Here is a 25284-nt window from a genome sequence, read left to right on the forward strand (position 1 = left end):
TATTTCTGTCTCTGTCTCTGGTCAGAATAGACTTCAACTGCTTTCAAAGTCACCAAATGGGAATTTTCTTCAGCAATTTCTATGCTATTTACAGAGTAGAGTTACTATTAGGTAGATGGAAAACTTCAGCAGTAGGAACAATTTGTGCTCCCAAGTAGCAGACACCTTTTTTCAGCAGTAAATTTATGAAAGAAAATCATGATGTGAAGAGTGCCTTTGTGGTTTGAGGGTCCATTTTATAAAAATGTCTTTGAAAGATATTACCTAATGATGGCTGTTTACGTTGAAAACTGTGTACCTAGTCCTTGAGACTCAACCAGTGTTCTTTCACTCAGCTCAGGCAGGGACGTTAAAAGGGAAACATGCATCCTATAATCAGAGGGCAGAATTGTCATCACCCAGATGACACCTGGCTTTTCTTTGTCTTCTGTTTTCAACTGCCATTTTCCATCTCAGCAGGATCTATACTTCTAGGGACATTTCCTGAGAAGGTGAAAGTCATTTTATTTGGACTATGTCTTACATACACATCACAAGGATAGCTATATGCAGAACTGCAAATATTTATGGGATTGTAACTTTTTGTAGGCACTCAAAGTACAAGTGTAGTTCTTTTTAACCTTCTTAATTTGAACCCAACTATTTCTTCACTTTGAACATGAAGATCAGACATTATAGAATGGGACAAATAGCAGCTGAAGCCAAGGGACTAGAGAGAGGGAAGACTGGAAATGTTTTGAGCTAGCTCATAAGTTGGGAAGCAGGTTAGGAGATCCCAGCTGATTGTTTCCTATACAGACTGGGGGTTTGGCATGGGGCAGTAGCACTGGGAATGAACAGAGAGATTCAGTGGTAAGATCTGTTTGTGGGAAAGGCAATATGTGCAGAGAAAAAACAGTTACCAGAATTTCCTTAGCATAAATTCAGTCTTGATTCACACACACACACACACACACACACACACACACACACACACACAAATAGGATGGACTTCTTACTAAAATGTTAGTTGTAATTGTTGATAATAGTTTATCAGGGAGTGAGCAAGTGGTAGGTGAAGGTAAAAGATGGATAGGTAAGGTTCTTTTTACTCTGAGAAAGCCTGACCCTGTTAATTGGATATATTAGACATGAGTTTTCATCTTATGAAAGGCCTTTTCACTATATGAAAGGATTCATCAAAACTCCATAATTACCACTTAGGGCATTTTCAGTATTTGACTTACAGCTCATCACGAAGTTATTGTTCCATAAAAAGAGCCATACTCATATTCCAGGTGGAAACACTGCAGCCACTGAGGCCAGGCTATGCTGTGATAAAGTTTGAAAGGTTCAACTCTCAAGGAAACATCTGAAGTTTTGCAAGACAAGCCAGAGCTCAGTCTGATTAAAAACGTTGGAGCAGAGCCATCAGGCTTCTCAATCTTTTCTGGAGCTCTACCATATTGTTGAGAGCTTCTAAGGAAAATGGAATAAGGGAAGATAAACTGCATCCTTCTGCAAAGCACAGTGAAAAAAATTTAACTGCTACCTAAAACAGAGAGTGCACGCTGGTATACCATGCCCCCCCAAAAGGTTTTGTTGTTCTATACAGTATTTCCAAAACATGAATATCAATATTTAAAAATCAAAACATTGCATACCTAGTCTTTCAACTTAACTTGAAAATTCAAAAGTTCTCATGTCGCTGGGTTTACATTTCAGCAATCATGGCAATGATCTTCTAGAAAAGAGTAGTGACTGCTCCTTTAAGGTGAGGCATGTTTTCTCCAGTCTGTGTTTTTTTCCCTAATATCCAGCCTCTTTAAAAAAAAAAAGTTCACTATTTGCCTGGCCCCTGAGGTATTTATATTTTCAACCCCCAATCTGGAAAGTGATTTTCTTTAAAAAGAGAAATGCATTTAGATAGCCCAGGGCAGACACTAGTCAAGAGAAAATCACAGAGAAATCCTCTCTACCAATCCCTGTTATCTATCCCCACCTTATTGCTCTGGCCCTCTAGGAGGAGCATTTTCACCCAACAAATATTTTTGAGCACCTATTATGTTCTATGCCCTAGGGATACAGCAGTAAATAAGGTAGGAAAAGTCCCTGTTCTCATGGAGTTTATATTCTAGTGAGGAGGGGGAGATAAGAAGAAAACAAATACCCTGTCCCCCAACCCACCTCTGTAATGGGCATTAAGGAGGGCATGTGATGTGATGAGCACCGGGTGTTATAAGCAACTGATGAATCATTGAACCCTGTGCCAAAAACTAATGGTGTACTATATGTTGGCTAACTGGATTTAAATAAATAAAAAAGAAGAAAACAAACATGTAATGAGATCTCAAATAGTAATAAATACAATAAACAGAAATAGAGCCAAGCAAGCGAAAAAAAAGAGAAAGTGTTGGGTGGTTTATCAATGAATGATTAGATCAAGAAAATATGGCAACGAATATTATTTCCTCTTAAAAAAGAAGGAAATCCTGTGATTTACTAAAACGTGGATGAAACTGGAGGGCATTATGCTAAGTAAAGTAAGCCAGAGAGAGAAAGGTAAATATTATATTGCGTGCTATCACTTACATGTTTATCTTTATCTTAAAAAAAAAAACAAAAAACAAACCCTGAAGTCATAGAAAAAGAGAGTAGGAAAATGGTTGTCAGGGGCTGGGAGTATGGGCGGAAATAGGGAGAAATTGGTAAAAGGGTACAAATTTTCAGTTGTAAGATGAATAAGATCTGAGGATCTAATGTATAACATGGTGACTGTAGTTGATAACATTGTATTGTATAATCGAAGTTTGCTAAAAGGTCAGAACTTAAATGTTCTAACAAAAAAAAAAGAAGAAGAAGATAAATATGTGCAGTAATGGATGTGTTAATTAATTCAACAAGGGGTATCCTTTCACAATGTATATGTATAGCAAATCATCATGTTGCATACTTTAAATATCTTACAATTTTATTTGTCAATTTTACCTCAATAAAGCTAAAATTTTTAGGCAGAGAAACTGAAGCAGTCCCTGCCCCCAGATCTGGCAGTGAAGGAGATGAAATGGACCTGGCACACAGATTTGAGCTGTATTACAATTCTTTAAATTCTAAACAAAAGAAAACAAAAAATAAAAACAAAGAAAGTGATGGGTAGTACTATTTTATATAGTGTGGCCAGGAAAAACTATTGAGTAGGTTTATATTTAAGCCGAGACCTATATGAAAAGAGTGAGTGGGAACAGTGAGGGGAAGAGTGTTCCAGACCCAGGAAATAGCAAGTGCAAAGACCTTTAGTCAGGACTGTGCTTGGTGAGCACAAGAATTAGGAAGGAAGCTAGTGTGTGTGATGTTTGAGACAGATAGGCAGATTGTAGCAGAAAATGAGATCAGAAATCACAAAAGATTATGTCATGCATTATAGGCCATGGCATAGATTTAGGATTTCATTCTAAGTGTAACAGAGAGGATTCTGTAATTGGAGGGTTCTGATTAGAGGAATATCATCTGACTTATATATTAAAAGGATCATTCTGGCTGCTGTGATGAGAATAGATTATAAGTGGACAAGGAAGAAGCAGGGAGACCAGTTAGGAGGCCATTGCATTGAGTCAAGCAATTGATGCTGACAGCTCAGACTAGGGTGGTAACAATGAAGGTGGGGAAAGTCCTCAGAGTTTGGACATGTTTTGAAAGTGGAGCCATGGGATTTGCTGGTGGACTAGACTGACTCAGGATTTTGGCCTGAGCAACTGGAAGGATGGTGAGGGAGATGGAGAAGACAACTGGAGGATCAGGTTTGTAGGGAAGAGAAATCAGAATTCTTGTTTAGGACAAGGGAAGCTTGATATGCCTAATAGATATGTCTACTAGCGGAGTGTTTGAGTAGTTATTGAATAGGCAGTTAGGAAAACAACTTTGGAGTTTAGGCAAGAAGATCAGGCAGGCTACAGATATAAATTTGGAAGTTGTCAGCATGTACGTAAGTAAGCAAAACCATGAGATGGAGATGGAATGAAATCATCTAGGGAGTAAGTGAGAAGAGGGGTCCCGAACCCTGGGGAACTCTAATATTTGGAGATGAGAAAGATGAGAATTAATATTCTCAGTTATTCATGCTTTGGACACGTTTCCTTGCGGAAGCCATGGGAGGTGGCAGTTATACAGTGTGCTTTGGTTTCTACTGTCAGATTATTAGAAATTTTAAGGGCTGCTAGTGGTTGCTTTCCTTATTAAAGAGAAATGGATTTATTTATTTTTTTAAAAAGATTTTATTTATTTATTCGACAGAGATAGAGACAGCCAGCGAGAGAGGGAACACAAGCAGGGGGAGTGGGAGAGGAAGAAGCAGGCTCATAGTGGAGGAGCCTGATGTGGGGCTCGATCCCATAATGCCGGGATCACGCCCTGAGCCGAAGGCAGATGCTTAACCGCTGTGCCACCCAGGTGCCCCAGAAATTGATTTATTTTTAAACACAAAGCTATTCCTATCTCTGCTGACTGAATAATAGGAACCCCACCACCACCATTATTTTTCCTCATAGAAATAACACTATGTATTTGTTGTGCAATTTTTTGTTTAATGTTTAATGTTTGTCTTTCTTTGCACTTTCACTACTCTGAAGACTATAAGCCCCACACAGGCTTGGGGATGTCTAACTTATTCATCACTCTATTTCTCAGTACTTAGCACGACACTTGCTACACATAATCTTCAATAATAAAAGATAACATTCATTCATTAATCAGATGGGTTCTAAGTACCTATTAGTGGTCAGACATTGCCCAAGTTGCTGAGGATACAGAGATTCTGCAGACCCTGGCTTGGATGATCTCTGAGCCTAAAATAAGACTAGAATGAGCAGGAACAAAGTGATCTTTGCCATAAGGTATCTGGACGTGATCAATGTCTGCCTTTTGCATAGGTGGACTATGTGGTTGCCTAGTGTACTGGAGAAGTTATCCAAGTTCTGCATAATAGCAAACACTGAGTGTGGCATATTTCACACTATATCATTATCATTTGAGCCTCAAAGTGTCTCTACAATGTAGATATTATTATCCATGTTTTACAGATAAGAAAACTGAGGTTCAGGATGCTTCCTCAGACAAGTTAGTCCTGCTGAACCAAGTAGTTGAATCAGTGGCTGAATTCGGATCTCTTCAACCAGGGTCTCCTGATTTCACTTTCTATATTAGACTCCTTCATACTTAAAAACTCCATTATTTTAAGGTAGAATCAAATATAACTGAGTAAGAAATGGTACTAGAGAGACGAAAGCATTATTTTCAGAAAAATAACATTTTCCTGCTTCTCCTAGAATTGCTGGTCAAGGTCAAGTTTTAGGGTTGGCTGGAAAATAGAAATTCCATCTTGGTTAAGAGGTACAACTAGTGACCTTGTTGACTGAATCTGTTCTATTACTCTATAGCTTAGACAAGAACACTGATTGAGAACATTTGTTCTGTTACATTTACAAAAACCTTTGCCAGATGCACACATACAGAAATATTTAGCTTTTTGCAGTAATCAAGAGTTGTGGCAGGGTAAGAGCCAATCTTAGAAGCTACTCCAGCTGCTGGGATTGTTGTTCCTATATTTGCTTTTATCTTCTTTATCTATAAATTTAGTTTCTTTTCTTTGTCCATTATATACAATTTCCACCCTATCTGGAACCAAATTTAGAGAGGGATTTCCATAAATGCTGCAATATTTTAAAGAACATGCACCTGTCAGAGGCCTCTTAACACCACCAGGTCATATCATGAAATATTGTTTATAATGTTTATTATAGCAATTATAAGAATATTATGATACTTGTCATTATTTTTATTTATATTTTAGTCTGGGAATAAAAAAAGTGGCTTTGTTTCTTATCCAATAATAAATTCCTTAGTTTCTCATTTAAGCAATATAAAATGGTGAAGTACAGAGAAAAATTTGAATGGCAATACCTATCAAACATTATGTAACACTTATAACCAAGGTACATTTTATTTCACTGAATTTAACACATAACAATATTTCATTTTATTTATCTACTTCCTAATGGATTGAAGATTATAGGCATTCTATGCTTATATCCATAGCAAAAGAGATATTTTTCCTTAAGAAGATAAAATGTTTAATAGAAGTTCATGCTAAATGATAAAATAAGGCCAGGAAGCATATTTAACTTCAATAGTTACTTGGTAGCTAAACAAACCATAGTAATAATTATAAAAATAAATACCCTTTTTACGCAACAGAACACTGGCATGTTTCCGTCCATTTCGGTTTTCCACATGGCAGGTATAATTTGCCAGGTCAGCCTCTACTACTGAATCAAAGATGAGTGCCAATTCAACTTCTTTTTCTCCAAGATGTTCTTTGAGGAGCCTGGAATAAAGACAGTATTCTTGGTTGAATTGATTTGACTTGGGGAGAGCAGCCATGCAAAAATTGCAGATGATTATGTAGCTCACAAGGTCTCCAGTGGGCATGGAGAATCTTAACTGGGTGTTATGTATGGAACCTTCAACAAGAAAACACAAAAAGTGACTCTTGTTGTGAAGATCAGATGGAAAAGGAAAGAAGTGGGGAATTCACTCAGCAAAAAGAAATATTACCATGCCAGTAGGCTTTGATAAATGAAGCCAACATGATTTGTGTGGCAAAAAGGAGTAAACATTGGGCTTTATGTTCTAAGCTGATTTTATGAAAACAAATCAGATTTTTGCACCATGCCATGAAGGGAAATAATCGATAGGTGTAGTCTTTGTGTTAGAGGTTAGAGTTTTGACAACAGGGGGTAAAAAGGTAAAGAAATGAACCTTGAAAATGGTTATCTTATAAAAAGTAAACTGAAAGGGATTAGTGGCCTTCTATCCCCAAATATACCATGAGAAGTCTGTTCTTTACTTTCCTCTTGCATTTGTCCAATGCAGGCATGTGCTCTCTGCCCTAACCTGCCAATGCTGCTAGCCCCTCACCATGGACCTGCCTTTTCCAGACACTGTCCCTGGTTTGTCTTTCTCCTTTCTCCCCTCACAGGGAAAACCCTGCCCTATGTGACATTTTCTCATAGTCCTGCTTTTTGCTTTCTCAAGTGAAGTTGCAAAGGGACTTGAATGGCCAGGAATAAGTGTTCTTTACAGAGTAACTAAGTTGCCAGGAAACTTTCCTAAGAAGTGTGCTTCCTGTTTCTTCAGAGAGATATTCTCACCAATGGCCAGCTGCCTCCTGAGTGAGGTGAAAGTGGGTACCCTGCTGACTTTTTTGTTTCCTGCTTTTTTAAAAAAAATATTTTAGTTATTTATTTGAGAAAGAAAGAAAGACAGTGGGAGAGAGCATGAGGTGGGAGAGAGCATGAGTTGGGGGTGGGGCAGAAGGAGATGGAGGAGGAGACTCCCTGCTGAGCAAGGAGCCTGACAAAGGGCTCCATCCCAGGACCCAAAATCCAGTTGGTTGCTGAACTGACTGAACCACCCAGGCACCCCTGGGGTGAGGTTCTTAAATACACGTATTTGCAAGATAGAAAACTGGAACACTGGAGTTAATTCTCATGTCTTTTTTGGACACCTGCTTATGAATGTAGAAAAGAACCTTCTGATTTACAGGCATTAAGCATGAAGTTGGAAAAGACGACTATGCTCAGAGAAAACTGTGTTCTAAGTACAGGCCTCCAATTTACAAGTTTAAGCTGGATCTTTACAAGGTCAGTAAGTCAATGGTGACTTAATTTAACTTACTTTATGTTGGGAAAAATACTTACCCTACTCAACTTTGTTGTGAGGATAAAATGGGTTAAAGTAATTTAAAAAGTAAATAACACTGAACACATGCAAAGCCATGTTATTAAACATCAACATTTCATTATCAAAAGTAGATTGTTTACATTTTGGCTCCTACAAAAATATTTATGTTGATATTTATTGATATTTAAAATTCGGTTGGCTTAATCTCTTCTGGTTCCCCTTTGAGAAAAAGAAGGCTTAAAGATGGGTTGGTGGAGGACAGATCCTGGAATCTAAGTCTCCCACACTGAAATCTGAAGCCCAGATTATATTCCAAATAGATATGCTTTTAAAATTAACCCTGTTTCTGTACCCTCCCGATGATACACATATCTGAGAGTTGGTAATACTGCCATTTGTAACTTGAGTAAGTCTTCTGACCTTTACGTTTATGTACTGTCATTGAACTAGACAAATGTAAGAATTTTCTTAACCACATTTTATTGGTATTATTTGTATTAACTTTTTTCTTCCTTGATAAAGTTGTAGTTTTCCTCTCTCAACATATACCTAACTGAAGGAAAAATGGGAATTTGCCATCTTCATGGTTTATATTGAATTTTACTTTCTCCATTTTCTCCCTGCTGTGGGTAAATCCCACTACACTCAATTCTTTTAGTTCTGTGTAACCTGCTATGGAAGAACCCCCTTTAGTGCCAGAAGCTGCTTAAGCACCACAAATTAAGATTGATTTAAAGCTTCATCTGTAGGCAGCCACAGCCTCTGCCAGGCATGAAGCAGAAAGCTGATCCTGTCCTTCCAGACCAAGCCTTTCCCTCTTCATTTCTAATGCAGTTTCCAAAAACAGCTCTTCACAGGCTGCAGAAAGAATCTGGAGGGAGGAACTGAAAAATGATCTGTTGTCTATCTATTAATATATATGAGGTGTCTTAATTATCAGCTCTTGAAAATCTAGAAGTGACTTGCTTTTTGGGAGTTAAAGAGTCAGCTGATATTTATATCTACAAATCACTCAGTAGAGCAATCATAATTTCCTAGAAAATATTGATATATAACAATCTACCAATGATTCTTCGTCAGTCCCCTACTACGTGCCTAGCTCTGGGCTAGACGTTTGATGTAAGATAAATATAAACATTAAAAGACCAGGTCCCTGGGGTGCCTGGGTGGCTCAGTCAGTTAAGTGTCCGACTCTTGGTTTTGGCTCAGGTCATGATCTCAGGGTCATGAGACTGAGCCCTGCATTGGGTTCTGCGCTGGGCGTGAAGCTTGATTAAGATTCTCTCTCTCCCTCTGCCCCTTCTCCTCAGCTCTCGCATATGTGCACTTTCTCTGTCTCTCTCTTAAAAAAAAAGAAAAGACAAAGTCTCTGCTCCCAGTAAGCATTAACATTTAAACAAGAGACAAGATCTACAAAATTGAAAAAATATAGATATAATGATGTAAAGAAGAGTGGTACAGTCCTGCTTACAATGGCTTTCAAAGATGGGAGACACTATTTTGACTAAATTAACTGGAAAAGGCTTGAGAAGAGTCTACCTAGACAAAAAGAATAAGGGAGTGTTTTCTAGGATAGAAGATAGGAACAGGTTTTTGCAGAATATGTGAAAGAAAGACACTAAAGAGGCTGGTTTGGGAATGGAGGATACAAATGAGGGGATCCTGGGATATACTTCAAGTAACTTCAGAAGCATTTTATTCCAAGGATTAACATTGAAGACAAGTTATATGCAATAGCAAACACCAGAAAAATTAGAAAATAATAAGTTCAGGTGACAGAAATCACCACCTTCAAAAATTTTATTTAGTCAAGACCTATTCTTAAAAACTAATACTAAAAAAAGCTTGGAAGTTGTCACTCTCATCCTTACATTAAGAAAAACAGCTGAAGAAAATTAAAATTAACAATTCTTAGATCCATCAGAGAGTTGAGGTCACAGGGCAAACTCCTGCCCCAGAAACCTGAGACAGGCAAATACTGAGAATCACAGTATAGTGGGAGCAGAAACCAAGGAGCAAGAGGCAGTACAGATAGAAACAAACTATAACTGGTAAGTCACTGGTACGACCACTATGCACTAATCTGAGAGTTTATAAACTCCATCAGATCTAATCTTTGGGGTAGCCCACATTTTCAAGAGGTTTGCTTCTAGGAACCCTACCAGGGTCTTAGGGTGAAGATCACAGAAAAGTTTCCCTATGCTTCTGTCAAGGGAATTTAAAAAAACAACTATCTTGAAATGAGCCCAGAGTACTCCCTCATCTTAACAAAGGCCTGCCCTGAAAGAAAACCCTTTTATCAGAGCCTAAACTACTTGGATTTTACCAAACCTAACCTTCCTGAGGGAAGGGAAATACAATACCCAACTCCAGCCCCCCTCAAACTTTCCTGTCTCACTTAAAAGGAGGAAGAAACCTGAGAAGCAGTTGTGAAGGTCATAGTTCAGAGGCATACGCTTACTAAAAGACTGAGACTTTATCATAGGATTATAGAATGCTTACCACCACATCAATCAGGCTTCTGTATGATAACAAGGGCTTTCAGCTGAAAGAACTGCAAAGCTCAGACCCTATTTAAGAAGCAGTCTCTAGGAAAACACAAAGAAAACAGTGGGGACATAAACAAGAACATTACAGGAAATTTTAGCCTCTTACACCTACAACTATAGCAAACACTAAACCCAGCCTAACAACATAAACATAAAATCTCACACTAAAAGCCTATTTACCTCAGTCACTTTTACCTGATACATAATATGTGGTTTTCAACAATAATAAAAAATTACCAAAAAAAGTTAGAACAAAAAGAAAAAAAACTCCAACTGCCCCCCCCAAAAAAACCCCAAACAAACAAAAACCCAAAGAATGCAGTCTGAAGAGACAAAGCACGCATCAGAACCATATTCAAATATGGCAGAGATTTTGGAATGATCATACTGGAAATGCAAAATAACTATGTTTAATATGTTAAGGGATCCAATGGGAAAAGTGAACAATATATATCAACAGATGGGTAATGTAACTGGAGAAATGGAAACTCTAAGAAAGAATCAAAAGAAAATGCTAGAAATAAAAACACAGTTACAGTAATAGAAATAAAGAATGCTTTTCATGGGCTTATCAGTAGACTGGACAGAGGTGAAGAAAGAATTGGTGATCTTGAAGATACATTAGTACAAATCTCCTAAACTAAAATGTAAAGAGGAAAAGGTCTGAAAAAAATGGAATAAAATATGAAGCTACCAAAGGATAATTATAAAAAGGATAAGATACATGTAATGGAAATACCAAAAGAAAGAAGAAGAAAGAAAGGAATAATTAGAAATATTTGAAGTACTGAGCTGAGAATTTTCCAAAGTTGATGAAAGACTCCAAACCACAGATTGTAGGAAGCTCAGAGAATACCAAGTGGAATTAATACTAAAATATATACACCTTGATATATTATATTCTAACTGCAGAAAATCAAAGCAAAGAAAAAAATCTTGAAATGATCCAGAGGAAATAAAAGTACCTACACAAGAACAAGAATAAGACTTATTTTTAGAAACAATGCAAGCAAGAAGAGTGGAATTAAATATTTAAAGTGTTGAAAAAAATAACCACTAACCTAAAATACTGCATCCATCTAAAGTATTCATCAAAAGCGAAGGAGAAATAGAGTTTCTGAGACAAAGAAAAACTGAGGGAACCTGTTGCCACTAAACCTGTCTTGCAAACAGTGTTAAAAGTTCTTCAGAAAAAATGAAAATGATGTAGGTCAGAAATTTGGATCTAAATAATGAAAGAAAGAGTGTTAGAGAAGAAGTAAATGAAGATAAAATATTTCCTTTTTTCTATTCATGATTTATCTAACATGTCACAGTTTGTTTAGAACAATAATAGCAATAACGGCAGTTAAGGAAAAATAAGTTCTGATGATCTATTATATAGCAGGTGACTATAGCTAAGAATATGGTATTGTATATGTGAAAGTTGCTGAGAGTAGATCTTAGACTTTCTCACCACATTTTAAAAAAGCGTTAATTATGTTAATTGTGTGAGCTGATGGATGTGTTAATTATCTTGATCTTGGTAATCATTCTACAAGGTATATGTATATCAAATCATCACATTGTACACTTTAAATATATACAATTACATTTGTGAATCATTTTTAATAAAGTTAAAAATGGGGAAAAAACAATAACATTGTTGTATTTGGTGATTATAGTTTATGGATAAGTGAAATTAATGACTGTTTTAAAGTACCTGCACTATATGTGAAGCTGTATAGTATTATTTGAAAGTGGACTTAGTCGTAAATGTATATTGCAAACTATAGGCCTACCACTTAATTTTTTAAGAGTACAATTGATATGCTAAGAGAGAAGAGAAAATAAAAGCACATAAAATGTTCAATTAAAACCTGAGAAGCCACAAAAAAGGAAATTAAGAAAATACCATCCATTAGAAACAAAAATAATAAAGTACTTACGAATAAACTTAACCAAAGGGGTGAATGATGTGTATAATGAAAATTATAAAATGTTGATGAAAGAAAATAAAGAAAACACAAATAGATGGAAAGATAGCCTGTATTCATATATTGGAAGAATTAATATTGTTAAAATGTCTAAACCATCCAAAGTGATCTATAGATTCAGTGTAATCTGTATCAAAATCCCAATGGCATTTTTTATAGAAATAGTAAAAATATCTTAAAATATATGGAACCACAAAAGACACCAAATAGCTAAAATAATCTTGAACAAGAAGAGCAAACCTGGAGGGATTGCACTTCCTGATATCAAATGATATCACAAAGCTACAGTAACCAAATCGTATGGCTTAGTATAAAAATAGACATATAGACAGAACAGTATAGAGCACTGAGAAATAAATCCACAATCCATAGTCAACAGATTTTCAAAAAGCATTTCAAAAATACACAATGGGGAAAGGATAGTCTCTTCAGTAAGTAGTATTGGAAAAACTTTATATCCACATACAGAAGAATAAAATTGGACCCTTATCTCATATCATATACAAAAATCAATCCAAAAAGGATTAAAGATCTGAAACCATAAAGCTACTAGAAGAAAACATAAGGAAAAACTTTCTAACATTGGTCTAGGCAATGATTTTTTTGTGTATGATACCAAAAGCACAGGCAAGAAAAACAAAATAACAAACAAACCAAAAAGAAAAACAAGTACATCAAACTAAAAAGTTTCTAAAATACCGTATGGTCTCACTTACATGTGGAATCTAAAAAAAGAAAAAAAAAACAAGCTCATACATACAAAGACCAAATTGGTGGAGAGGCAGGGGGTTGAAGAGTGGGCAAAATGGGTGAAGGGAATTAAAAGGCACAAATTTCCAATTACAAAATACATAAGTGATGGGGATGTAATGTACGGCATGGCAACTATAGTTAATAATACCGTGTTATATATTTGAAAGTTGCTAATAGAGTAAATCTTAAAATTGCTCATTATAAGAAAAAACTAATTATTATGGTGACAAATGTAACTAGACTTATGGTGGTGATCATTTTGCAATATATACAAATATAAAATCATTATGTTGTACACCTAAAACTAATGTAATGTATGTCGATTATAGTGGAAGGGACACCTGGGTGGCTCAGTCAGTTAAGCATCTGACTCTTGATTTCAGCTCAGGTCATGAGCTTATGATTGTGAGATTGAGCCCCATGTTGGGCTATGCATTGGGCGTGGAGCCTGCTTAAGATTCTTTCTTGCGCTCTCCCTTTTCCACTCCCCCCGCTCTTTCTCTGGAAAAAAAAAGAGAGAGAATGGAAAGGTAACTTAGGGAATAGAAGAAAATATTTGCAAATTATATATCTGATAAGGGGTTAAAATCCAAAACATATAAGGAACTCTTAGAACTCAATATAAAAACAAAACAAAACAAATAACCTTATTAAAATGGGCAAAGGGCCTGAATAAATATTTCGTCAAAGGAGACATAAAAATGGCTAATGGGTATATAAAAAGTTGCTCAACTTCACTATCATCAGGGAAATGTAAATCAAAATCACAATGAGATATCATCTCCCACCTGCTAGAATGGCTATTATCAGAAAGACAAAAGATAAAAATTGTTGGCCAGGATATGAATAAAAGGGAACTCTGTACATTGTTGGTTGGAATATAAATTGGTGCGGCCACTATGGACAACAATCCAGATATTCCTCAAAAAATTAAAAATAGAACTACCATATGACCCAGCAATCCCACTTCTGGATATATATGCAAAGGAAATGAAATCAAGATCTCAGGTATTTTCACTCTCATATTCATTAAGGCATTATATAATAGCCAAGATAGGGAAACAACCTGTGTCCATCAATGGAGAAATGGTTTAAAAAAATGTGGTTTACATATACAATAAAATATTATTCAGTCTTAAAAAATAAGGAAACCTTGCCATTTGCAACAACGTAAGGGAACCTGAAAAATATTATGCAAAGTGAAATAAGTCAGAAAATGAAATATACTATAAGATATGATATCACTTATATGTGGAATCTAAAAATGCCAAACTCATAGTAACAGAATAGAATGGTGGTTACCAAGAGCTAGAGGAAGAAAAAGGGAGATGCAGGTCATTCAGTTATATAATGAATAAGTTCTAGAGACCTAATGTACAGCATGATGACTATAGTTAGTAACAAGTGTACTGTATATTTGAAATTTGCTACGAGAGTAAGTCTCAAGTGTTTTCATACACACACAAAAAATGGTAACTATGTATGGTGGTGGATAAGTTAATTAGCTTGATTTGGTTTAGCTTGATTTGCAATGTATACATATATCAAAACATTATGTTAAATACACACAATTTTTATATTTATACCCCAACAAAGCTGGAAATTTTTAAAAATCTAGTATGAAATAAAGGGAAGAGATTTGATTCCCCCAAAATAAAATAAAATAAAATAAAATAAAATAAAATAAAATAAAATATCCAATTCCAATTACTATTCATCCTAAATGGTCTCTTAAACCAAACTGAGCCCTCTTGTGATGTCTAGGTATCTTGCACAGTCTCTGGGTTATTATTATGAGTATGAGTAATCATTGTCCAGGAATGATGATTGAGAATATCAAGAATAGGAGTATGTTTTTAAAAACCTCTTAAAATCTTTCTTTTAATGTCATTTTTTAGTACCTATTAAAGCCTTATTAGTGACCAGGATCAAACATATAGTCTGACAAAGTCAGACTTACTGACTGAATGTATTGAGGGTGGGACACTTCAGAGTAACTGTGGATTATTCCTCAATTGAAGGTAGAAAGAAAGCATGTTTTGTAATTTTTGAATTTCCACTGAAAGAGTAGAGTCTAGGGAAGCCCTGATAAATTCTGGATTGGTTGGGATTTTTAAGGCAGGTTTGGGAGAAGGGAGGATTGATTAGGGGTTGAGAACTGTCATGAGGCAAGGATGGCTTAGCAATTGGGTATTCCCAGTAATATATGAAAATAGCAAAGTAGGTCAGGGCCATTACTGGTAAGAAAGCAGTAGTCACTCAAAGGAGGTGGGGGTCGTTATGGTATTTTACAATTGCTGCATGACCTTGGGAGAAACAGTGTTTTCTGTTAACTTTGCAGCTGGCTTTATCTGTCTGTCCTCCCAGGCTGATTAATAGCAGGACTGCTTATTCTCAGTCCAGACTGATTTTCACTCTTTCAGTCCTGGGCAAGTTTTGACTCTACATCCTAAATGTGGTGCACAACAAATCATTCTGGGCAACTGAGGATTCTTGCTAGTTGTGTTTTGATGAATTCAGTCTAGCTCCACTGAGCTGTGAACAAACTGCCCAGCGACAGCTCTTCCTCAATCTCTAAACCAATTTCTTTATTCCATAAAATAAACTGATACTATTTACCTCAGATGACTGTCATGAAAATTCCAATGTAATTAAGGATGCCAAAATGTTTTTGCAATTTACTGTGTAGTAAAAAAACATGAAGAGAAATTATTATTATTTGCTAATTATGGATTCTTGTCTAGTGTAGCTTATAATATAAGACATTATATTTGAGACTGGGCATCTAGAGTCTGCTCAGTAAAAGAAGAGATATAACAAATATGTCTTAGGTAGGCTTTAAATATTTTATGCATAGATCAAGGCTAAGATCCACTGTGGAACTAGAACTGTGAAGAGTAGAATCATCACTCCTCTAAAATTCATCCTTCAGATAACTGGCATTTAAGACTGCTCCTAGGTAAATCTATGCTACTTATGAAGTTTACTTTCCACTGAAGCCTCCTCATGACTTACAAAATCTACATTCACATATAGGTCATAAGATTTGAAACTTATTTAAATCAAAGTCAAAGTGATTGATCAGTGTTCCTTCTTCCAATGACATGAACTGTGAATGGAGGAAAAGGAGAGATGGTGTGTGTGTGTGTGTGTGTGTGTGTGTGTGTGTGTGTGTGTGTGTTAGCTCAACTTGAGGAAGGCCAGAGCAGATGGGGTGCTTCAAGACACTGAAAAAGTATGGTGGGAAGTTGCCAAAACAGAGCACATCATTTGCCTTGGACTGCCTGGGACTTCAATAGTTTATACTTGGGGGACAAACTACATATTCACAGCTCCATATGTTTTTTTAAATAGTATGTTTTTATTATATTATGTTAGTCACCATACAGTACATCCCCGGTTTCCGATGTAAAGTTCGATGATTCATTAACTGTGTATAACACCCAGTGCAGCATGCAATACGTGCCCTCCTTACTACCCATCACCAGCCTATCCTGATCCCCCACCCCTCTCCCCTCTGAAGCCCTCAGTTTGTTTCTCAGAGTCCATAGTCTCTCATGCTTCATTCCCCCTTCTGATTACCCCCCCCTTTATCCCTTTCTTCTCCGACAGCTCCATATGTTTTTAATTGATTAGTTATTGAAAGGTTACTTTGGGTCTTTAATATAGGCTCACTTTATTTCAAGAATAAAATCTTTTCATACCTGTACCATATTCCCTTCTTTGTTGAGAGCATTTTACTCATTCAGAGAAAGGATGTTAAGGTAAAGAAATGGAAACAGAAAGCCAGAACGTGGTGGAAGTAGGAGTGAAGAAAACAAAACTAAAACCAAGCAAAGCCAATATACAACTCGTAGCCTTTCAGTAATTGAAAGTAAATAAAATTATTTGCATTTTAAGAAGCTTGTTTAAAAAACCTTAAGATAAATTGAATATGTTTTTCAGCTCAAGAATTATAAAAGATTGGTAAACGTTTTATGGTATTGCCTAAGGGGGAAAATATTAGATACGGATAGGAAGATTTGTAAAGTGAGATTTATAATAAAAAATTACTCTCCATTGATGCAAAGCAATTGCATTGAAATTCATGCAGTCTCCTTTTGCAATCAGATGCAATTCATAATCCTGCAAGCAAGCGTAGAAACTATTTTGTTCTTGTTGTTTAATAGGATGAGTTTGATTTCTCTGACATTTTTTTATTAGCACTGTGGAGTACATACCTTACTAGCAAATTATTTTATTTTCCTAATTCTCAAGACTCTGGTAAGATTAATTAAAAGGAAGTTCTGTAAAGACATGGAACTGGATTGGCCTTTTGAAAATGCTCACACCCAAAGACTACTACTCTTTTTCATGAACTCTCTTATGCCACTCTGCAAACTCTTCCCATTAAGCTTTAACAGAGCAACGGAAATTAGGATGTCCTTTCCTAATGATGATTTTCAGTGGGTCTCTTCCCAATGATAATTTGATTTCTCTGAATATACATGGTAGAGCTTATAGAGAGCAGCTTGTTGCAATGACTTTAAACTGGTAGAAAAAAATAAGCAAACTTGCACAATTGCAGCTTATGCTACTGCACACACCAAATTCCTTTAACATCCTTACAGATGACATCTTCTGGGGTCATTGGAGAATCTGGGATGCAGTTGTATGGGATAGGCTGGCAGTTGTGAATAGATACTACATTTGGGTTCAGATTTCCTCAAGGCTCAGTCTCTTAGCAACATCAGAGAACTGGAAGGGGAATGCCAATTTCTGCTGAAGGGAGATAAAGGAGAATCTGTATGCCCAGGGTGGAGCCTGAGTGCTTTGACAATAGGTTGCAAGTCAGGAGATGCAAGGAGCCACTGTGGTCAAAGTAACCCAGAGGAAAAGAAAAAAAGTAACCCAAAGATTAAACAAATGATAACTCCAAATCCCTCCTCAGGATTTGACCAAATATGATAGTCAAGCTGCAGGGGTACTGCTTTGTACAGAAGTTGCATTCACTGTAGTCTGAGTGACATTTTTTCATCAAGCCTTTGGTAAATATCCAAGTTTTTTCCCTAGGTAGGTGTTTTCTCCCCCAAAGTTCTCTATTCCTCAGGGGCAATAGTAAGAGAAAAAAAAGTCGCAACACATACTTCTAGGATCAAGCTGCTGCCCAGGAAATTGAGAACCTAGGCAGTGTGGCCAGTCCTCCTGCCAGATACAGTGCCTTTGTGGCAGGTTCTCCACAAGTCAACTGCTTGGGAGCAATTTATTTCCATCCCCACTTTTTAGATCTATGGGGCAGTGCACTTCTGACATGCATGCACAACATAAGAGTTAATCAATTAAAATATGAAGCAAATACAATACCCTGAGGGAGAGCCATGCATCCAGGAGGAAATTTTGTTTCCAGAAATGCTTTCCAGAGGAATCCTCAACTTAACATCTTCAGCATTCTACCATTAGAACTGTTCTCTTTGGAGAAAATGTGTGGGCTATGAAAGAATGCAGATCTTCTCTTTGTTGAACTAACGGTATGATTAGCATTTTTAAAATCAAACTACCAGATTTGTTCCAATCTGCCATGCTGTGTAAAAATCTTATATACTTTCTTTCAAGGACATGACTTTGAAGGCTAGAAGACAGAATCTAGTAACTCCTGTGTTAACATAAATGGCCATATCCTGAAGGAATTCCTGCACCCACACAAGCTCTCAAATAAATCAAGATCATATAATTAATATTACAAAATGGCTGCCTATGTATTTATCTTGGCTAAGAATCCCTGCCTCTTTGTTTACATTTCTCTGAAGGTATCTTTAGTTAGCTAGAAGCGTTTTGTAAATTTTCAAAACAAGTTCCGTGTTACTTTCCTCCACTGCAAATATAGGTATGTTTCCTTTTTTACGGGGAGGGCAGGGGAGAGTGGAGAAAGAAGATGTAACAAAATCAAATAAACAATGGCATTTTGCAAGTCCTGAAAGGTTGACTTCCTATAGTACCTAAATGTTGGTTAATTTGCACCTAATAAAGTAGCTTGGACTAGACTGAACTGTTTCATATATGTATGCTTTGTCTCTCACCATTCTAAACATTTGCTGCTAGAGAGCAGCAGTAGGGTCTAATTTTTCTTTTGTAAAATGGTATAACCAATTTGGAATAGAGTTTGGCAGATTCTTAAAAAGTTAAGTAAAAACAACTTTCGTTTAAAAAAAAAAAAAGGGGGGCGCCTGGGTAGCGCAGTCGTTAAAGCGTCTGCCTTCGGCTCAGGGCGTGATCCCGGCACGCCGGGATCGAGTCCCACACCGGGCTCCTCTGCTGTGAGCCTGCTTCTTCCTCTCCCACTCCCCCTGCTGTGTTCCCTCTCTCGCTGGCTGTCTCTCTGTCACATAAATAAATAAAATCTTTAAAAAAAAAATAAATAAAAAGTTAAGTAATTCCGGATTAAAAAGAACAGTAGGTAAAAGCTAATGAAATTTGAATAAAATATGGACTTCAGTTAATGATAATATGTCAATTTTGGTTCATTAATTGTAATAAAGGTACCACAGTAACTTAAGATATTAATAACCGGGAAAGCTGGGTATGCGGTATGTAGCGAACTCTCTATACTGTTTGTTATGGATTCAATGTTTGTAGCCCCTCCCCCCAAAACATTCATATTTTGAAATTTTAACTTTTAACGTGATGGTATTAAAAGGTGGGGCTTTTGGGGAGGTGATTAGGTCATGAGAAAGGAGCCCTAATGAATGGGATTACTGCCCTTACAAAAGAAACTCTGGAGAGTTTTCTTACCTTTCCCATCATGTCAGGATATGCGAGGGTATAGCGAGAAGATGACCATCTATGAATGAGGAAGTAGGCCCTCATCAGACATTAAATCTGCTGGTGCCTTGATCTTGAACTTTCCAGTCTTCAGAACCATAAGAAATAAATATGTGTTGTTTAAGCCACCTAGTCTATGGAATTTTTGTTATAGCAACCGAAGCAGACTAAGACCTTATCTTCACAATTTTTCTGTAAATCTAAAGTTATTCTAAAAATCGTTTTTAAAACAGAGCTAAAAAATGAACTAATGAAGTTAAATGTACACTTATTATATAACTCAGCCATGCCATGTCTTGGTATTTACTCAAGAAAAAAAGGAAGTATATGGGCATGCAAAAATGCATAAGTGAATGTTCATAGCAGCTTTATCTGGAATAACCCCTAAACTGCAAACAACCCAAATATCCTTCAGCAAGTGACCAGACTGGTTATATCCATATAATGGAATACTACTCAGCAATAAAAAGAATGAACTATTGCTACATTTAACAAGATGGATGAATCTCAAAATAATTGTGTTAACTTAAATAATCCAGACCAAAAAAAGTACGTACTGCTTTATTATATTTATATAAAATTCTGGAATATGCAAACCGATTTATAGTGACAGATCAGTATTGTGGAAGTAAGGCAGGGGGGAGGGATTACAAAAGAGAAACTTGTGGGCGATTCATATGTTCATTATTTTAATTATGGTGATAGTTTCATAGGTGTATACACATATTGGCCCTTACAGATTGTATGCTTTAAATTGTGTACTCTTTATTGTTTGTCAACTATATCCCCATTAAATCTGTTCATTTAGTACAATCCAATCAGTCATGTACAAGAGAGATAATTATCTTAGGTTCATATAACTACTACCCTTGATCATTAACATAGTTCTGAGCTTTTTGGTAGTGGAAATTTTGCTACTATGTACCATTGTACCTACCACTTGTCCTTTGGGGATCAGTTTTTTTTTTTTTTGAAAAATGAAGAACAATCCTCAGTCTTATATAGGAAATGCATTGAGAATAATCCTAAACATGTATCTTCTGAAATAATTTAAAAGAAATTCAGTTGCATTAATTTCATAAACCTTAACTTGAAATTTGCTAACAAAGTGTTAGTAATTAGGAAACTTAAACTTTGTTTTTATTCATTTAAACAATTTTTAAAGGATTTTATTAATTTATTTGAGATAGATACAGAGAGAGAGAGCATGAGCATGGGGAGAGGCAGAGGAAGAGGGAGAAACAAATTCCCAGCTGAGCCAGGAGCCTGATCCCAGGACTCTGGGATCATGACCTGAGTCGAAGGTAGAAGTCTAACCATCTGAGCCACCCAGGCGCCCCAAGGAAACTTAAATTTCAAGTGCGAATTAAGAGCTATGAATTATTTATAAATAGTATATTGATTATTTTTCTGAACATGTTATGAGCCAGGCAATTGATTGGAAGTTTTTTTTGAACAGCTTTATTGAGATATAATTTATATACCATATAATTCATCCATTTAAAATGTACAATTCACTGTTTTTTAATATATCCACAGATATGTGCAACCATTGCCACAGTCAATTTTGTAACATTTTCATCACCTTAAAATGAAGCTTCAGACTGCTTAATGGGTACAGGATTTTGGAGGTGACGAAAATTTTCTGGAACTGGATAGTGGTTGTGGTTGTACAACGTTGGGAATGAACTAAACGTTACTAAATTGTACACTTTAAAACAGTGCATTTTATGTTATAAAAAAAATCACCCATGCACTTTAAGTATTTACCCCTATCCCACCTTCCCCCCAGCCCTAAGAAACCTCCAATCTACTTTCTGTCTTTATAGATTTGCTTATTCTAGACATTTCATATAAATGAAAGCATATAATATGTAGGGTTTTTTTCCCCACTGGCTTCTTTCACTGAGTATGTTTTCAAGGTTCATCCATGTTGTAGTGTATATCAATACTTTATTCATTCTTTTTACAGGTGAATAATATTTCATTGTATGAATATACCACATTTTATTTATCCATTCATCAGTTGATAGACATTAGGTTATTTCTACACTTTGTCTATTATGAATAATGCTGCAATGAACATTTGTGTACAAGTTTTTGTGTGGATGTATGTTTTTATTTTTCTTGGTTATATTCCTGGGAGGGGACTTGCTGATAACTATACGCTTAATGATTTAAGGAACCGCCAGACTGTTATCCAAAGTGGCTGCGCCATTTTATACTCCCACCAGTAGTGTATGAGGATTTCAATTTCTCCACATGCAAGCCAACACTTGCTACAATCTTTCTGATTATAACCAGCCTAGTGAGTATAAAGTGTTATCACAGGGTTTTAATTTGCATTTCCCTGATGACAAATGACTAATTTGGACACTTTCATGTACTTTTATCCTAGAAATAAGTTCATATAGTCAATATTTTGCATAGGCTCTCAGAGGGTTCATGGATCCTCAATATTATGCTCTCTGGGGTGGAGTTACTGGGTGGACACATGAAAAGAAACTGTCAAGATAGTTATAATAAATTATATTTAATCATGGAAAATAATATAAAGTGTACTTGTTTCTTTTGCACTGCTATATATTCAATAAAAAGTGAAAAAATGCATTTTAACATTAGTTGCACTGAAATGTTGGATTGGTTTCCACTACAACATTTTTAATGGGGGTGGAGGGAGAAGGGTCCCAACTCGTATTGGAATGAGAAATGTACACTATATATCACCACCTATAAAATCAAAGGGCAACCCAATAGTCTGAGCGAGGTAGGAAAGATTACCTGTTCTTTATTTGTACAAATGATGTTGTATTAAATAGGATTAGAAAACCAATAGAATAGATGTCTATGTACCAGGGAGGTAACTGTGACAGGAGAATGAAAAGATGTATAGGGTGGTGCTAACTTGAAAGTCACTTTCAGGGTGAGCAGTGGGTACTGGGAAAAATAAACACTATTCAATGAGAGTCAACAGTTATTTTGGCAAGTAGTAGCTTACTACTGTCACTGTAGCTTTACAACTATGACATATGAAAGTTGTCTCCTCCTAGGGAGTAAATAAGCATTTGCCCAGTGGTCTGAGGAGTCACCTACAACGTTTGGATTTGCTATGGCTGGATGGAGTAACAGTGGCCTAAACTTTGGAAACTCAAAGGAATTTGCTTAAGCGGCTTTGAGGGGGTCATTATACTCCATGGCATATTTTTAGAACCTGAGAAAACCTCCTTATATTGGAAGCTTACACATTTGCATTTCTTAGGGAAATGCACCACTCTCTCCACCAGATCAGCTTTTAGAAAATGGAATGATTTGGAGTTGCAATTAAAATTCCAGGCAGAAGCTCTTCTAGGATGTTCCATTGCTTAACTGCAAAGAGAGAAAAGAAAAATCACCAATTCAAGTTCTGTACCTTATTTCACCTTCTCTAATGTGACCTGCCAGTTCTTCAATAAACTTCTCCCCTTTCATCCAGTAGATCATTGGTCCGGACTCTCCACTGAACCCAAAGAATGCTTTGCAAGGGATGTTCAGAGGCTTACCTGAGGATGACAGAGAAAAAGAACTGAACAAATGGCTCCTGGTTATCACTGGGAGACAGAAAAGGACTGTTTAACATCCAAAGGAAAGCTCAGAGGTGACCCATTTTCAACTCTTCTTCCAATCCTCATATCACTGCACATAAAAAAAATTAGTCACAAGAGCTTCTGGGAAATTTAAAAATTAAGATGTTATCAAAAATGAAGAAGTAAAGAAAATTAATCAGTTTTTAGAACTGCTTATTTTTACTGCCTCCCTTCTAGGAACTAACAGGAAGAAATCAAATGGAAAGAATTCTCCTTTATTTTTCTTTTTTGAGAGTATTAATTACTGATTACTTGGACTTGCCTTTGAAGTTAACATTAATCAAAAGAATAAGTTAATTTTTATTGGTGAGAAAATAATAATAGACTATCCACTATTATTAATATTGCATAGGGAAAATATGTTTATTCTGATGTTTGTCATTTCAAGAAAAATTGGATAATACAAATCAAAGGAAGAATTTTTAATTAAAAAATTTATAAAAAGTACATGCAGGGAAAACAGTCTAAACATGCCTTTTATATTCTTGGAGTTATTTGTAGTATTTAAACAATTCTAGACAATACTGCAGCATTTTTTATTCATCTTTGTGATTATCATTAAAAACTTTGCTTTAATTATAAATTTATCATCAAATATATAAGCTATTATTCTTTGCTGACATTGATTTTATTTTCTTCTTGCAAAGTAGATTAATAAGGGAAGAATAGTGTAAAAAGCACAGTCTAGACAATTCCAACAAAGGAATCCCCAATTCATAAATCATAATGTAGCTTATCATTTTCTCTATAACATGCAATTTTGCCCACACTGAAGCACCAGATAAATAAATTTCAAAAATATTTTTTCCTTGTAGAGTACATGGTGAATTTGTTCCCATAATCACTCTGAGCTGTAGGCAAGTTCTCCATTCTATTCTTAAGTTGATCTAAAACTTCCATGTTCTAAGAACCATTACTTTCTGGGACCGCTTTCTATTTAATCACCATAACTAGCAGATGGCTTTCTGTGAGGACCATTTTCATGAAAAAATAATTTTAATGGGAGTTACGCTCTATATTAAGACAAAGTGGAAATTAAAATAACCTCACAGACATGTAGATGCTGGATGATAGGCTGGGCTTAACCATAAGTGACGTGTATATTGATCTTTCTATAGTGCAAATTTAGATCTCAGCAAAATGACATGCTGTGGACCTTTGGGATCACTCAATTATGTCAAAACTTTTGGTATCAACAGTCTGTCGTATATGTCTAACACAAATCTGAAACAAGGTTATTCATTGTTGCTTTGAACTTAACGCTCTGTGATATAAGCTTGTGTAAAAATGGAAACATAGTCTGGTAGAGTGGAATGTGCACAGGAGATCTGGATCCTGGTTTTGGATTTATCACAAAAATGCAGATTATCTGGCCCTGGGCAGATTACCTAACTTTTTATAAGCTAACTATTATACATGTAATAAGGATGGTAATATTAGGGAAGCTCAGATAAGTGTTTACAAAAGTACTTGGTGAATTCAAAAGTCCTATCCAAAAACAAAAACAAAAAAACAAAAACAAAAAAAAACCCTACATAAAAAACAAAACAAAACAAAAAAACCCCACAAAAATCCCATCCAAATTTAGCATGGTGGTGTTTTCCTTCTGAGGCTTGGTCTTCAAGAAGCTAAATTTGAAGCATATTCTGATGTGGATAATGGGATAAATAAGTGTTAATTTTGGCTCTGCCAATTTCATGTCCTTTTTAAATTTATGAGCTCCTATGTGGTAATAGCCTTCTCTTATCAATTCTCTATATTTTCTGGATTCTAAAGTAGGTGTGATTTATTCAAGCGGGCACTGTGTTCTCTAAACCTGAACACAGGGTCTTTTCTATGCCTTACTTCTCTTCATTCCCATGAAATTGG

At 36.0% G+C, this 25284-nt stretch overlaps 1 protein-coding gene across 2 annotated transcripts in view; it reads right to left on the minus strand.

Annotated features, from left to right (window-relative positions):
• The window catches only part of IL1RAPL2 (interleukin 1 receptor accessory protein like 2), a 1151831-nt gene that overhangs the window by 23431 nt on the left and 1103116 nt on the right, over window positions 1-25284 (minus strand). For both annotated transcript variants that reach the window (XM_087859489.1, XM_045804817.2), the window contains 2 exons: window positions 23202-23331; window positions 6213-6358 (listed from right to left, as the gene is read on the minus strand). In XM_087859489.1, the coding sequence (XP_087715615.1) occupies window positions 6213-6358; window positions 23202-23331 (276 nt within the window). The remainder of the gene's footprint in view (window positions 1-6212; window positions 6359-23201; window positions 23332-25284) is intronic.

Source organism: Ursus americanus, chromosome X, assembly GCF_024610735.1.
Source record: "Ursus americanus isolate L20-20 chromosome X, mUrsAme1.1.p, whole genome shotgun sequence".
NCBI classification, from domain to species: domain Eukaryota; kingdom Metazoa; phylum Chordata; class Mammalia; order Carnivora; family Ursidae; genus Ursus; species Ursus americanus.